The 15,003-nt window shown below is 33.8% G+C and overlaps 1 protein-coding gene across 7 annotated transcripts in view; it reads right to left on the bottom strand.

Annotated features, from left to right (window-relative positions):
- Window positions 1-963: 963 nt before the first annotated feature.
- Window positions 964-15,003, bottom strand: part of PCGF5 (polycomb group ring finger 5) — a 55,637-nt gene continuing 41,597 nt past the window's right edge. For 6 of the 7 annotated variants that reach the window (XM_021539480.2, XM_021539472.2, XM_021539503.3 and 3 more), the window contains 7 exons: window positions 11,122-11,177; window positions 10,944-11,003; window positions 7,656-7,804; window positions 6,440-6,538; window positions 5,316-5,405; window positions 3,359-3,418; window positions 964-1,249 (listed from right to left, as the gene is read on the bottom strand). In XM_021539480.2, the coding sequence (XP_021395155.1) occupies window positions 1,202-1,249; window positions 3,359-3,418; window positions 5,316-5,405; window positions 6,440-6,538; window positions 7,656-7,804; window positions 10,944-11,003; window positions 11,122-11,177 (562 nt within the window). In that variant the 3' untranslated portion in view covers window positions 964-1,201. The remainder of the gene's footprint in view (window positions 1,250-3,358; window positions 3,419-5,315; window positions 5,406-6,439; window positions 6,539-7,655; window positions 7,805-10,943; window positions 11,004-11,121; window positions 11,178-15,003) is intronic. The other variant, XM_021539512.2, reaches the window with a different exon arrangement.

The raw sequence follows: 15,003 nt of genomic DNA, 5'->3' as shown, positions 1-15,003 counted from the left end.
CTAGAACTATTATGCTTGTAATACCTAAGGCAACAATCACTTTTTATCCAGCACTACCAGGTCTTATGAAAAAAAAAGATGATCTGAACAAATATTTTGGTCAGACTGCTAATCTTCAGTATTGCATTGTGTCTAATTTTATGGAAATAGTTTTATGACATGACTTTAGCTAGTGAAAATTTCTGTAATGAATTCTAAACTCCAGATAGTCACAAGAGATACAGCATGTAATTAAAGCTATATATATCTTTTTGTCTTAGTATATTATAGACCTCTATTCTTAATCTTAAAAAGAAATGTTTATTATGAAAAGTAATAATTATGAAAAATTTTGCCTTGGTCATAATTTTGTAGCAGAATTTAGTTGTTCCATAGACATTTATATTATTTTACCTTCATTTAATGGAGGCTTTATTAGAAGAAATGTAATCTGACCAGAAGCCATTTTTCCAAAAATAGCTAGCATCCCAAATTCCAAACTTCAGGGAAACTATCAGAAAGTGCAATCACAAAGGCTACAATGCTTTCAAGCAATATTAGCAATTTTAAGATTTAAAATTAATATTTTGAATTATCATGTTCTACATCTCTTGTTCAGTGTAATTAATCTTCATTCGCTGCAAAAGGACTGTTGCACACTCATGAGTGAGCTATACCTGGACCCATGAGAACCTTATCAAGGAAAAGGTAGTGGCCTAATCACCACTTTTCTAAATATATTTTCTATACAAAATATTGTCAAGGTATAATCCTTAGTTATTTTTACAGTACTCTATGATTTAAACAACAATATTCAATAAAATAGCAAGTGTGTGAAACTGCAACACCACATGAATGAGCACTCTGTCATTTTGCTAGTGTAATCAATATTAGGACCAGAAAAATTTTCTAACACGCAAGCAAAAATATTCCATAGGTTTTGAGTCTTGACTGTACACTTCATGATTTTGGCTATGATTTGCAGCACACTCTTAAGGTACACAAATATCTTATGCACATTTCAGTAGCAGAATGGCACTTGGCTTGCCCTAATAGAAACAACAGAGATGCAACTGACAATTTTAAGAAAGACAATGTCCTTATTTGCATGCTGAAATTCTGGCTGTGTCCCCTCAATCCAGGCACATCCATTCATTGTGCAATCTGTCGATGGGTAAACAAATAGTGCAGGATTCATCTCAGTGGGATCTGGCCCTTTGGTCTAACCGAAGTCAATTCTAGGTCGATATTGAAGTACCATAGGGTAAGACTGAAAACAAGCAAGGGAAAAACAACAACAAAAACAGACAAGAAAGCATGAAGACGTGATTCATAAACAATACAAAGAAAATGCAATTAAAAACTACCTTAAGAATAGCCAGTCCTTATCTCTTAAGACAGATGTATATGACAATTTATATGAAATAATTCCATACATTTCAACAGTTAAATTCACCCCTGTACTTCAAATCTATTAACTATTTGTCACTGATATACAGTTCCTGTATCTGCTTTTATATATTTCAATATTTATGTTTTATTACATTTATAGTTGTGAGTACTCAAACAAGCCTTATTTCTGTGTTGCTGCATTTGATAAAAAACAATCTTGACATTTTATACTTTCCAAATCAAAGTATATTTACTGGCAATGTACTTGGAAATTTATATACAGGGGTTCCATAGGTAAACTATAAAAAAAAGTAAAATTGTTGTCAGCTAGTTTTCTGAGAGATGACCTTCTCCCCAGATCCAAACTCCTTAATCTCAAATCTAGTGATAAGTTTTTATTGATTCCAACTGAAAAAAACCAACCAACCAAAAAAAGGAAATCAGCTTCTTGAATCCCTAAATTGGACAGAACTTGTGGAATAGAAGACAAGAGTGGATGGGTTTCCCAAAAGGGCTGTAGAGTATCTAGGCACTTGTTGCTCCAACTGTTATATTTTACTCAACATCTTATTTTTCAGTTTGTCAGCATTTCATTTGTCTCAAGTTTTCCTCTTAACTTCATTAGCATACTGGATATTTTCTATAGCATAAAAAGACTGGCAAATCTCATTGTCTCAGCAGCTGTATGGCCTTAAATACCTCTCTGCCATACAACAGAGAAACAAAGCTAATATAAGTTTTTTTTAAATTCCAGATTTGGAAATACAAAGAATTATTACAGAAGCTATAATTAAAACCAGAAACATTTTGCTTCATCCTTCAAATGCAACAGAGATGAAGAAAGAAAAAGATATAGCTCCAGACGCCTACAGAGTTAATAAACTTTCCATGCCATGATAGTGAAATATCACCAGAAATAAATGTGATCACACTTGCAGGGGATTTACAAACTAGAGTTCAGAGAAATCACAAGGTAAACCCAGAGGTATTAACAGTATCAGTAGTATTTAGGAGAGAAGACAGGAAGCACCATGTGCATGTGCAATTAACAAATATGTATGTGTGGTATCATAAATTACTTGGTCTCTGATTATAATCAGTTTTCTCTTTGCACTGGACATGACTACCATTTCATTTAAATGCTCTTTTACATTTTGACTTTGAGTATATAAATTGTCTGTAAAAGTGTGCAGATCTAATTGGAAATGCACACAGGCAGAGACAGAGCAATCACCACACTAAAATTATGCTGGGACAATTCTAATTATTGAAGGAGGCATGAGTGCAGTAGTTCAGTTCCATCACTAGTGGGGAGTGATCCTCTACCACTAGCTCCAATTTTTTACTCAAGACAAAAATAGTATTCCAAAGTTGCAAAGTAACTTTTAGAACTCAGTTCAAATCAAAATTCTCAATGAAGAAACTGAAATACTGTTTCAAATAGTGTTGGGAACCAGACTGGTCATTGAAACTTAAAAATCAGCTTCAGTTTGCAGGTTCTGGAGGTTTTGCTTCTAGAGATTATTTGAGTTCTAATTTTAAAAATGTGAAAGGAACAGAGTTTAGAAAAATCTAACTTTTTTTTACTCCATCAAAAAGGAGATATGAATTCCCATAAACCAGTGTAGTCTCTTAATTCACTCTCTTCATTTTTGATCCCTTGCCAGTGACTACCCAACGCTGGTTAGTTTGAGGAATGAGATAGCAAGAGGTAGATAATCCTTTGAGGTTGATATGGATATCAACCTATATAGAATGATACCTCTTAGAAAAACCACAAACAAAAACTGGCCCAAGGCAAAGTAAGACAAACTCCTAAATCCTTTGAATAAAGTTTGTGCTGCAGGAATGAAAGTGCTCAGACCTCAATCATAGAGTTTTAGCACTTTATAGTGAGGAATTTAAAAAGCTCCACAAGCTGAATTACAATGGAGGTGCTGATGGGACCTTAATGACTGTAATATGTACAGTCGTGAGTGCCTCTTACCTGATAGAAAGTGCCATCCTGTGAGCAGACTTGCGAAGATGAGCAGTTCTGACACCGAAACTGCGAAGGAGATGATTTTCTGATCAGATAAGAGGCATCCACAGCTGGACATACACATTTACCATTTACTGATTTAAAAAAATTTAAATGTTAAGGCTACAATCAATTTAATTATTTAAAACCAGGAAAGACTTGTTTAATGAATAAATGGATATTTTTCCCTTTTCTTGTCTATCTCATGTAAGGTCCACAGCTATGCAGTAAAAGCTCCTGGTCAATAGTACCAGAGATGAAGATAATGGATTCACTTGATCTCCATTCAGAAGAAGAGATGGTTAATTAATTACCATCGCAACTTCACCGAGGAAAACAAAATCACAGAAGCCTAGATATTACTGGATTTATTACCAGCAAAATGAAATTTTTAGAGGTTTTAATCATCTTTGACTTCAGGGGAGTTATTTAAAACAACATGAAAGAGAAGATGAACACATACCTGGCTATGCTGCATGTATATAAATACATTTACAATCTTAACCAGGAGTTGTGAACTCTTGCATTCACTAAATGTTAAGAACTACAGTTCTGATAGTTTTGAAAAATTTTAGTGCAAATTTTTTTCATCAAGATCATAGTTTACTGTTGCCTCCAATTTCATGCAGCTGCCAAAAAAAAAAAGTCAATTTGTAGGCAAGGGCTGCAGGATGAAATGTCATGAAAAAACTCCACTATCACTGAAATTGTTGCCTCAACATTTCCTAATAGGACACTCAATGCTAAGAAACAGACTGGTTCCAAGGCAGTATTGGAAAAATTCTAGTTAAATCTCCCTTGGGGGTTTCAGCAATCACTAGATTTCAGTGCAATATTACTTTCAAATTTATCAATACTTGCCTATATACATTGACATCCCTAATTCCTGTCAAAATCTATTCTTCCCCCTCCAACTTCAGATTAAGGTAAAACTTTAGGAAACTTTTGAATTTTTAACTCTACAGTGTGTTAATTCTGTGTAATCTGTCTTCTCTGCCCATGCCCCAGCACTTTTCATTCTAAGCACTAGGAAGCTTAAAACAAAAAAACAAAAAAACAAAAAAAAAAAAAAAGAAGAAATGTAGAATTTTCTTCAGGTCGGTACATTAAGGTATGTTAAATGCTTAACCTTAGCTGCACTCCAGTTTAGCTTCCACTAGTAGTGATAGACAAACTTGCATGTACTACAAAGCAATAAAGAGTGAAGACCAATCAACAAGCACACACAAACAGATGCATAAAAGAAAGAGAAGAAAAGGGGATATGACTTACAATAAAAAAAAATAAAATATACAAGGCAATACTAAACCAAACTGAATATCATTCCTGAAAAAAAAGTCTTAAAAAAAGTTAAATACTGCAATTCTAAAAGATACACTTGCAGCAAGGAAAACCCATCTGGCTGTTATCTGGATGTTATTATTATACAGCATATCCAAAAAGAATAGATGTAGTATTAACAGAAGCAGTAATAAAACAATTTCACTAAAAATAAAAATATTTCACTAGTAATTTTTCAGTGCCACTTTCAGTTTATTGACTGAATAAAACAGGTTCTTACTGAAGAACTGTTGGATGCAGACTCCCCAACTATTGTAACTCAAAAGGTCACCAAAAGCAAATTTGCTGAAAAAGAACAAGGGCTTGGGTTTTCAGTTACTTGACTTAAAACTGTGAGCAGAACTTGCATGTACACATCATACATCCACTATTTTGAAGTTTCAGAATCCACACAATATACGTGCTGAAGGGTTTCACCCATAGGGTTTTACATAAGAAATTCAGAAAACATGCAGAAGGCATTTTTAAATAGGTTTTTTTTGAAGGGTCATAGATTCTATTCAGGCCTAAGGTGTGAAAGGATGTATAGTCTCTATAATAAATATACCAAAATATCATTTATCAATAATGTAACAGCATTTACGTTTTCGCCTCTTAGTCTCCATCTTGTCATATAGATGAATTCCATAGTATGATCCTTCCCCATGATTTCTCCGTTGCATAGTACATCCAGCTTAAAATATAACAGAACAAACAGTAAGACAAAGGGATGCAGAATTTTAATGTCTAAATAAACTGCTAAGTGAATCTCCAGAGTTAATCCCTCCACTCCTATTATTATACAACAATTCTATCAGACATGTATATCAAATCTGGATGAATACAGCATGCTGACAGTATGTTATTTTGTACACTGGTATTCAGCTGATATTTTTTCACTTTTGTCTTTTTATTTGAAGTGTGGACAGAAGGAAGTCTGCTACCGAGGTATGAAATCACCAGTAGACAATAATTCCCTATATTTAGCTACACTACACAGTATCTATTTGAAGAGAAAGCCTTGTGCTGTATTTTGAAGGCCACCTTGTTATGCCTTTCAAACCCATAGATATAAACCAAGTACAGTAGTTTTCATTTAAAAAATGGATTGTAAAGAAACTTTTAAAAATTAGTTTAAAAATAACTGTAAATTACAAGAAAAATGCACTTGAAAGTATACAGTTATTCCTTAACTGAAAGCAAAAGACAGTGAAAAACAATGATCTCAGTGTGAAAAATGTCTACTTTAAACTGTATTATAGCATATTACTGCTGCTCACCACTGCAAATATTTGACAGTAGTTTCATTATTAGAGCTATAATGATTTCTGGGTTTTAGACAGATAAAAATTTTGAAGTAAGCAAATTCTTTGTAACACAAACTATTAAGGTACCAGACAGATTAAAAGCCAACTGACACCAAATAAGTTGGTCAGCATGTCATGACACCGTGACAAACTCCTGTGCACAGTTATAACCTGTGCACGAAACCTAACTCAGCCCTCCCCTGACCAAAGCTGAGAGGCTGCTGCTGGGGCTAAAGACAGCCTGCCCTGCATGGAGCCTTTGGCTCCTGTAGGACAACAGGCTGAAGAAATAGTCTGTGTTTCAGTCTAAATTCCTGGATCCCTGGAAAGAGGGAAAGCAGGTTCAAACATGATTAAATTTCATAGAAATGTATTATGTTGCAGGGAAATAAAAATACAAACATCTTTCTTTCAAATGTACCTCATAGGAACTTGGAAGTTTTAATTTTAAGCTGAGAAACTTTTTGATAGTTCCCACAGTCACTCGAGTAGAACAGCGGATAAATTTCTTCATTAAACCCTAAAGCAGCAGCAACAAATCAGAAAAAGCATGTTAGAAATTCTGGAAAATGTGAGCAATCTTTAGTGCAAGAGCAGCTGTAACTGATAACTTTTTCAACCAGTAATCCAGTTTACTGCATTCTCTTCTAATTCATAATGACACCATAGATTTGTTTTTGTTCACTGGATTTCAAAATTTAAAAGATGATAAACAAGTTCATTTGACCCATCTCTGGTCCTAAAGATATTTCTAAAATATACAGAAGGGAGGAAAGAAAAAACCAAAACCCAGTTACCACCAAACCCATCAAAACCCCCAGAAGAACTTAAATAATCAATATGTTTGTGTTAATAACACTGGGGGTCAAATAAATCTTGCATTTCTTAGAAGTGTTAAGAATCTCCAAAGTCATATGTGTAACATAACACACAGAAAATACAAGTAGTTTTATCAGAAAAGTTCTTAAATATATTTTCCCTTTTATTCTTCTTTTTGCAATTTAATACAACATTATTAAAATCTAAAGTGATTTCTAAAGACTTTCTTCTAGACTCAGTATTTTAGGTAATCCTCTTCAGGAATAGAAACCAAATATTCCCTAATCCTTAAAACAGCAATTGGTAAGTATTGTTCCACACATTTTGCAGACTGAAGTGATCTCCTCAAGGCCACAGACAACACATCAGGGTCAGAATCAGGTTTACAGCTCAGAAGATCTGAATCTCAGTCATTCAGGGCACCACATATTTGATAAGCAGGTTCATTCTAGCATGTTAAGACAGTAATTCTGAAGGTATGAGGCAGCTCACCTATAGCTTACTTTATCAATACCTCTGTGGTGTGCTGTAGTCCATTGTGTAATGCAGTTATATACCATAAAAGCTGTAGATTACAAAACTATAATCCACACACAAACAAAACTTCCACTGCCACAGGTGGCTTTCTGTATAGAACTGTATTTTTCACAACATTCCAAAGATGCACTGAAATGTCTCAAAGGAAAATACTACATAAGCATGGAAATGGGAACAGGTCACTACATTCAGGTTTATTTTTAATGGTTATAAAATGATTTTGTTCCTGTAAGAAACTAATGTGTCATCAATACCTTCAGCACAGCCTGTTTGCTACTCACTTTGACGACATTATCTCCTGACTGTCCATTGTTGCGTAAACAGTCGAGGCAGATTGCAATCTGTGGGTCACTCCTGTGATAGTCTTTATCTTCTTCATTTTCATCACACTCCTCGTCTACTTTGGGTTTATCAGTTTTTGGACTTTCATCTGTAAAATATGAAGATCATATTATTTAAGTATAAAGTAATTTAAAAATCACATATTTAAGGAAATAAGGCATCTTTATAAGCGATACTTTTTTTTCACATTAACTTTACACAATTTTAATTCAGTGTATTCTTAAACTGAACAACTTAGGACTTCTGGAAACAAAGTTTTACTACTGAAATTTTAATGCAATATGCAAACAACAGATTTCTATGGAACAGAAAATAATTAGTTGATGGACTATACTAGGTATGGCTGTCTACTTCTGATACGTCCAATAATTAAAACCCTGCAACTGTGCATGCATCATGATCACGAAGACATGCAAACCTACCATACAGTGTGACAGTTCAGTGACAAAAATAATGTTTTAAAATAAATAATAGAATGACTAATCCCAACACTTATATATTAAAATAACATGGCTAATCAACTCATATTATCTGTCACAATAATCCAGTGAAGAAAAGTTCCTGTAATGTAATCACAAGGTAAGTTAAACCTTAGATTTTGACCAAATCTAAATAGGTCACTGTAAGAATTCCAGGTGTATCTCTCCAGAAGTATTTTACAACTAAATAGCCATATACTTACTTACTCCCTTTTAAAAAGAGAAAGTGTAAGAAAAGAGGAAAGGTCTGTGTATTTTTTAGCAGAGTTTATACAAACTACATAATCACATACAAAATGTTGTCCTCTTTCGCTCTGCTGTTAACATGTTCTATTGGCTCCCAGTTTAAAATTATAACTCTTTGGAAAAGTACAATCTTGTGTAGTTTAGAAAGATTTAGCAAAATTGAGCATTCACATGCTAAGACTAGCAAGACATCTAGATAAGGCTGCAATGTATATAAATAATAACCATAAAATGGAGTAAGTTTTACAAATTTAGAATACAGTATAAAATAATCTTATTGTATACATTTGGGGTTTTTTTTTGTATCCCCAACTTACTTATTTTGATTTAAAACAAAGGCTGCTCTCTATTGAAATAAAACATTGTCACAATTAACTTGAATAAGCTGCTTTCATGTTTTTAAAAAAACTTTCAGATCAAGTTCTGCTGCTTTCATACACTTACCATTCTAAAGGAATTTAGAAGAGTTCAGATGAAAAAATGGAATGTAAACGTTAATAAACACAACGCCATGACTAAGTTTCTTGACACAGTAATTAGTTGCCTTGTTCAGTTTACATATTCAAGACGAGTTTTAAGCTATATTCATTACTTTTCTCTCTTACATCTTTAAAGTTTTCAATAATTATGAAAGATTTATTCCCAAGTCCCTATTAGCTATTGGCTATCATCCTCCTATGAGTAGAATTTACAGTATCAAACTACAAATTTTTTTTTCCTAAAAGTCCAGGAAGCAAACTCTTCCAATCAAGAAGGTGCAGTCCACTTGTCACAAGCATTTGTTCACTTCAGGCTGGACAGTACCAATGAATATTTTTTCTCTGTACCATGGTATTTTATCATTCATCAATTCTTTCTGGTAACCACTCTCCTACAGGAGTCACCAATGCCAGAGATATGCTTTATTTTTGGGGTTTTCCTTCTGATATGTGAAAATTTTAAGACCTGGGATATTTTTAGAGCTCTTAGATGCTTAGGTTACGAACTGTGCTGCAACCTGTGGCACAGCATGTAAGTGACAGACTCTTAAACTACAGTGACAATCAGATTGCAGGGCATGGTAGTGACAACTGAAACAGTCTCTTCTAAATGAAATTATCCTCAGCAAATAATTTCTTCCCAGGGAAGATTCTAAATGCTTGTTTGTGGCAGAAAATAGCTTAAGTGCTCATAATTTGTAACAATGAGTTGTCATGACTTAAAAATACTTGGTAGAGACAAAGTTCCATAGCCCCAGGCTACAGTCTCTAATGGAGTTGGATACATCTGTAGCTACTCAAAAGGATAATTTGTGAGTTAGAGCCTTCCTCTCATTCACAAAAAAACAATCCAAGCCTGCACTGCACTTACTAACTCATCTCCATTGGGTTTATCATTAAATTAGGAGAGGAAGGTAAGAACTAGAAGAGTAAGTTGTTCAAAAGTAAGTCACATTCTACAAATTTGCAAATTATCTGTTGATTCTTTCTATGTATATAGCAGAAGACCATTTTCTAAACAGTCAAGAAATGTCTGTATCTCACAAAAATATTTTCGAAGTATTTTAAAAACTGAACAGGTACACACTACATACTGTACTGTAGCAAATTAATATAATTTCATTTAAATAGTTCTGCAGTTCATAATTTATTTATATAATAGAGAGAATAACATTGACCCTTACAATGTATGCCAAAATGCAAATCAACAAAACTTGTGAGAAAGAAAATTAAATGATATGAAGTTGAAAATAAGACATTATAAAGAAATGAACGCAGAAGAATATTGTAAGATATTTACTTGACAGTTACCCTTTACTGAAAATAGGTATTTTTTAACTTAGCAGAGTCTTTAAAAAGTTACTTAAAATCAAATGAAATAGCTATGGTATTAACTTGATGCCAAATTAAAGGGGCACAAAACCAGCTGGATGTAGGCCTTGCTTAGCACCTCAAAACTGAGTTTCAAAGTTCATGGGTGAACTACAGAAAAATGAAGTAAAACAAAGCAAAAAAAACCCAACCAACAACAAAAAAAAAAACACACACACAAAAAAAAAAACAACCAAAAAGAAAGAAACAAACAAAAAAGCATTGTGGAATCTATAGAAAATAATTATTTAGCATGTGTGGAAAACTGTTTCACTACTTGTCATAACTAATTCTTGACAACCTCCTACTTAACAGATGGTCAAATTTGGTAAGAGAAAGTAATTTGTAAAAACTCCGTAAAAAAATTCTGTGTCTTGCTCTATTAAAAAATTAATAATTCAGCTGGACAATTTTAAGAGCGTTGCAATTGAGAGCCTAGGGTAATAATGCAAATAAAAGTATAAAAAAGCTAGAGTTTGTTAACCAGCTGGTTGATAGACAAGCAGTAGTATGTGAAGGCCCATACATTTGCACAGATTTGCTACAATTTTCTGTAGTATCTCTGAATTCAGGAAAAACAAAATGTACTTGTGTCCGTGAAGAAGCAGTGTTACTTAACACAGAGATGAGAGAGGGGGGAAAAAATCATCACCTTGTCCATTTTCTTGAGGTTTGTTTTTCTTCCAAAATTCGATCTCTCGCTGCAGTTCCTCTAGTTAACATCAAAGAACAGTAATGTGAATTTTTAAATCAATACCAGGTATATAATTAGAAAAAGCCATATTCCCTCCACCAACCCAAGCAGCTCCCAAACCAAATGAGAAACTTACGTTCTCGAAGTCCAGGCACCAACTTAAATATAATTTCCTCTAAGGTGTTATCCAGCCTTTCAGAGGGAAAAAATACATTTCACATTAAATGGATACTAGCATTTTAAGTATTTTTAGTGTTCAAATAACAAAAGCTTTTGAATAATGAGTTGCACTTTTCTGTTAAATAATAAATCCTGTCAAAGCTAACTCATTTTAGCTTGAGAAACAACATGCATTAAAGCTTATCTCAACCACCTCCTAAACAGATTTATCATAGAAATAACTAAGGAATTAATTTTTTAACATATAAAGCTAAGAATTAAACAAAAGCTAAAAACATTATACTCCAAAATTTTTATTTTTGAATCTGTATTACACACAAACAATAGTGTTACTAGAAGGAACAGACTGGAAAAGTAGCATCCAATTTTAAGGTCCAGCTCATGAGTAGTAAGCATGAAAATTATAAACTCCATTATGATACTAAGTGTTGAAGCACTTTGGTAATAAGCCTGTTACAAAAAACTGAACAGACTATTCCCTATTCACCACACCACAGACAAAGCAGGCTTGGCAGGATAAAGAAGACCACAGTGCATCCATGCTGCTCTGACTTGACAGTTCTCAGTACCCAGCACAGTTAATTTGAACTATTTAAATCTGCCATGTGTTGTACCCCAGAAGAGAGTACACAGCACAGGCATGTCCCCTGATACCCTGCTGTTAGTGCCAAAACTAGTTATTACAGTTCCTTCCAGTGTACACACTGCAGTTACCCTTGTTGCTGAAGCGAAAATACTTTTCTTTCCTTTTCTCTGAATTTAACCAACTCGTCTATCCATTTAGTTTACCATCTGCTTTCTAGTTCTACTTCTTCTCCTAGTCTCTTATCCTTCCATTTCCTCTGGCTTTCATTCAGTTTCCTTTTCCTTCCTCTCTATGACAAAATAAAATACTAAATAATACAGGGAAATTAAGAATCTTGACATTCAGTGAGAATCTGGCATATTTTAAAGTGCCTTATTTTTTCATCTCAATAACAATATATTTCTTCACATACATAATTGCAAATACATGTGTGTACATGGTATTAATAATACACTATAGTTAACCACTATATGGTTTAAAAACCACAGATGTTCTGTCATTTGTTCACCAACAGTTGCAAAGCAGGAGTAAGACTGAATGTTTTTATTGTTGAGGAATGCCTACAATCCATATAAATTGATAAAAATTATCTTAAAATGAATATATGAGTATTCAAGGTTCTCCTTACAGAATTTCTACTTGTACTTCAAAGTTTACAATTAGACCCATTACCCAACCATCAAGTTCTGAGACTAGATCCCTGTGGTACCCATCAGTAGATTCAGTCATACCACAGAAATATTCATGTTTCAGCTACAACCACAGTCCATTTTTAATTGCTTCTTCTTAAGGGGACAACAACTACAAAAATTCAGCGAGTGAAACGTATCTCCCATAAAACAAAGCAGCACAGGGAGAGCACTTTCTCACAGATAAAAAGGAAATTAAAATTGTAGGATGTCTGAGTGCTTGATTTCTGGTAGATGACAATGTAGGTCTACCTTCCCAGATGGTGTATCTTGTAGCCTCCTCTGTCAGTATCTGAGGGAACTACATGGTACTGCTTTCTGTGAGGTCTCCACAGCAGAGCACTGGGAACTTGGGAACATGGCTTAGAAACAGAATTCATTTCATACTGTAAAAAAGCTCCAACTTTCATAATTTACTCATTAAAATAAATGAAATAAGGACTTCAAAAGAGAACATCACTACCTTAATTAAAAATCGCTCTGTTCTAGTGGATGGTATAATATGTGCTGGTTTTCTTTCATTTATTTTTGATAATTCCTATTTAGCTCTTTCTAATTTACTTTCAATGGCCCAAAACAAAAGTCACCAGTAATGTTAAAATAGCAAAAAAATCCAGTATACTTTGCAAATTTACAATGCTATAAGCAAGAAGTGCCTTCCCACTCTAGTCAATAACTTATTTTTTTTTCTGAAAACTAAATAAAAAAACCTTCTTTCTTTACAGAGGATAAATGGTAATCAATACTCTAACAAGGAGAAGAAAAAAAAGTCCAATATGACCTTTAAATGCAAGTAAAACTAAAAGTTTAGGGAAAACGAAATTATTACAAGATTCTCAATTTCAGATGCGTCTTCCACACATATAAGCACTGTGACATAAAGATTTGTATTTTTGTGTCTCACATCAAACCCTTCCAAAATGAAACTACTTGAAAAAGGTGGTCTCAGTTATTTTCTGATACTTCCTGTTAATGCTGAAAAAAGAACATTGATATTTTACAGACACCTCTTTCCATTCCCACATCTTCTATCTTCAAATATCCAAAGCAGAACATACAGAAAGAAAAACCATGCATTTCTGTCAGCTTAGTGTACAGCTCCTTTTTTCACCTCTTTTATAATACTGAATGAGTTACAAGATCAACACTCTCTGATAACTATCAGTAAATGTGAACCAAATTAAGGCTATTGCTCAGGAAAACTTGCAAGCACAGGAGTATGCTAGCAAGAGAAAAAGAAGTCTGCCTTCATGACATTATCAATACTGACTATTGAGTACTGATGATGCAGAATTCTGCTGAATCAGAAACAGGAATTCTTAAAATTTAACAGTCCTCCAACATTTTCATTTTAGAGCTCAGTGTTGGGTTTCAGACTTGTAGTTACAAGAGACCCCAAGTGCTGCCAACTAAGAGATACATGTAAAAAGCTCACATAGTTATGAAGTTATTCAGAACTGAGTTTAGAAGTAGTTTATAAAGCTTATCTGAGAGATCTTAGCTAAAACTCCTAAGTGGTGTTCAACACAATTTCTTAGACAATGACTGCATTCTTTAGCAATGATGGGACTGGATCTCTATGGTCAGAGTGTCAGACTTGTATTCAGTTATGCAGGCAACATCCAGGAAAGATAACTCCATTGCAAGGCTCATGTGCTCTTCTGATTATTAGTTTAGGCAATGTTTAAAGTTGGTTCATAAAATACAACCAGGAAACTACTAACTATATGCAGTTTCTTGGCAAAGAGACCAAAATGATTCTAAAAGGAATTTCAGCAAATAATTGCATAGAAAATAGCTCTTCCCACATTTCTGGCTTGTGCTCTCAACTTTTCTCACCCATCTATAATTTCCTGCTCAAAGGACAATATTTGTTTACTAAACATCTGCTACATGTTCCAGAAAATGCATTTCTCATCTAATATGAAGTGGTCCTATCAGAATAAAATAAATACTTCTAAATGCTTTTGTTTTCAGCTTATTAATAGCCCATAGCATATTCTGTTATGACTCACACAGCACCTCAGAAACTGCCAGGAAATCAGAAAAATAATCTACATAAACCTGCTCAGGCCCTACCCTTCCAAAAATATTCAGATGACAAAGACTTAAGCCAGTAACACCCTTTACAGTTGCTGAATTCAATCTCTCTCAGTTATGCTCTTGGTACATAACTGGGAATGGCTGTGCACACATGGATCAGTCAAAAATCAAAGCAACATATGACAAATTGTAACAAAACCAATGGCATCAGAATATTATACCAAGCCTAGTAAATTGCAGATGTAAATTTATATATTTATGTTAATGTAAATATGAGTCCTTCTAAGTTCACAACAATATTACAAAACAATAATACTGGGGAATGGGCTGGAGGTAGTGTTGGGAGTGAGGGCACAGAGTGGTCTCCAGGAAAACATGAAGTTCTTCCACTTAAGATGACATTTCCTAATTTTTCTATCTTATCAGATGCCTATCATCTTTGTTTCAACATACCATCCCTAAAAGTGAATCCAGAATTTTATGAAAAATAATTGTTTTTTAAAAAGTATGTTAATGCAAT

Source organism: Lonchura striata, chromosome 7, assembly GCF_046129695.1.
Source record: "Lonchura striata isolate bLonStr1 chromosome 7, bLonStr1.mat, whole genome shotgun sequence".
Taxonomy (NCBI): domain Eukaryota; kingdom Metazoa; phylum Chordata; class Aves; order Passeriformes; family Estrildidae; genus Lonchura; species Lonchura striata.
The sequence above is the reverse complement of the archived record's forward strand: the minus strand, read 5'-3'. Positions and strand labels throughout refer to the sequence as shown.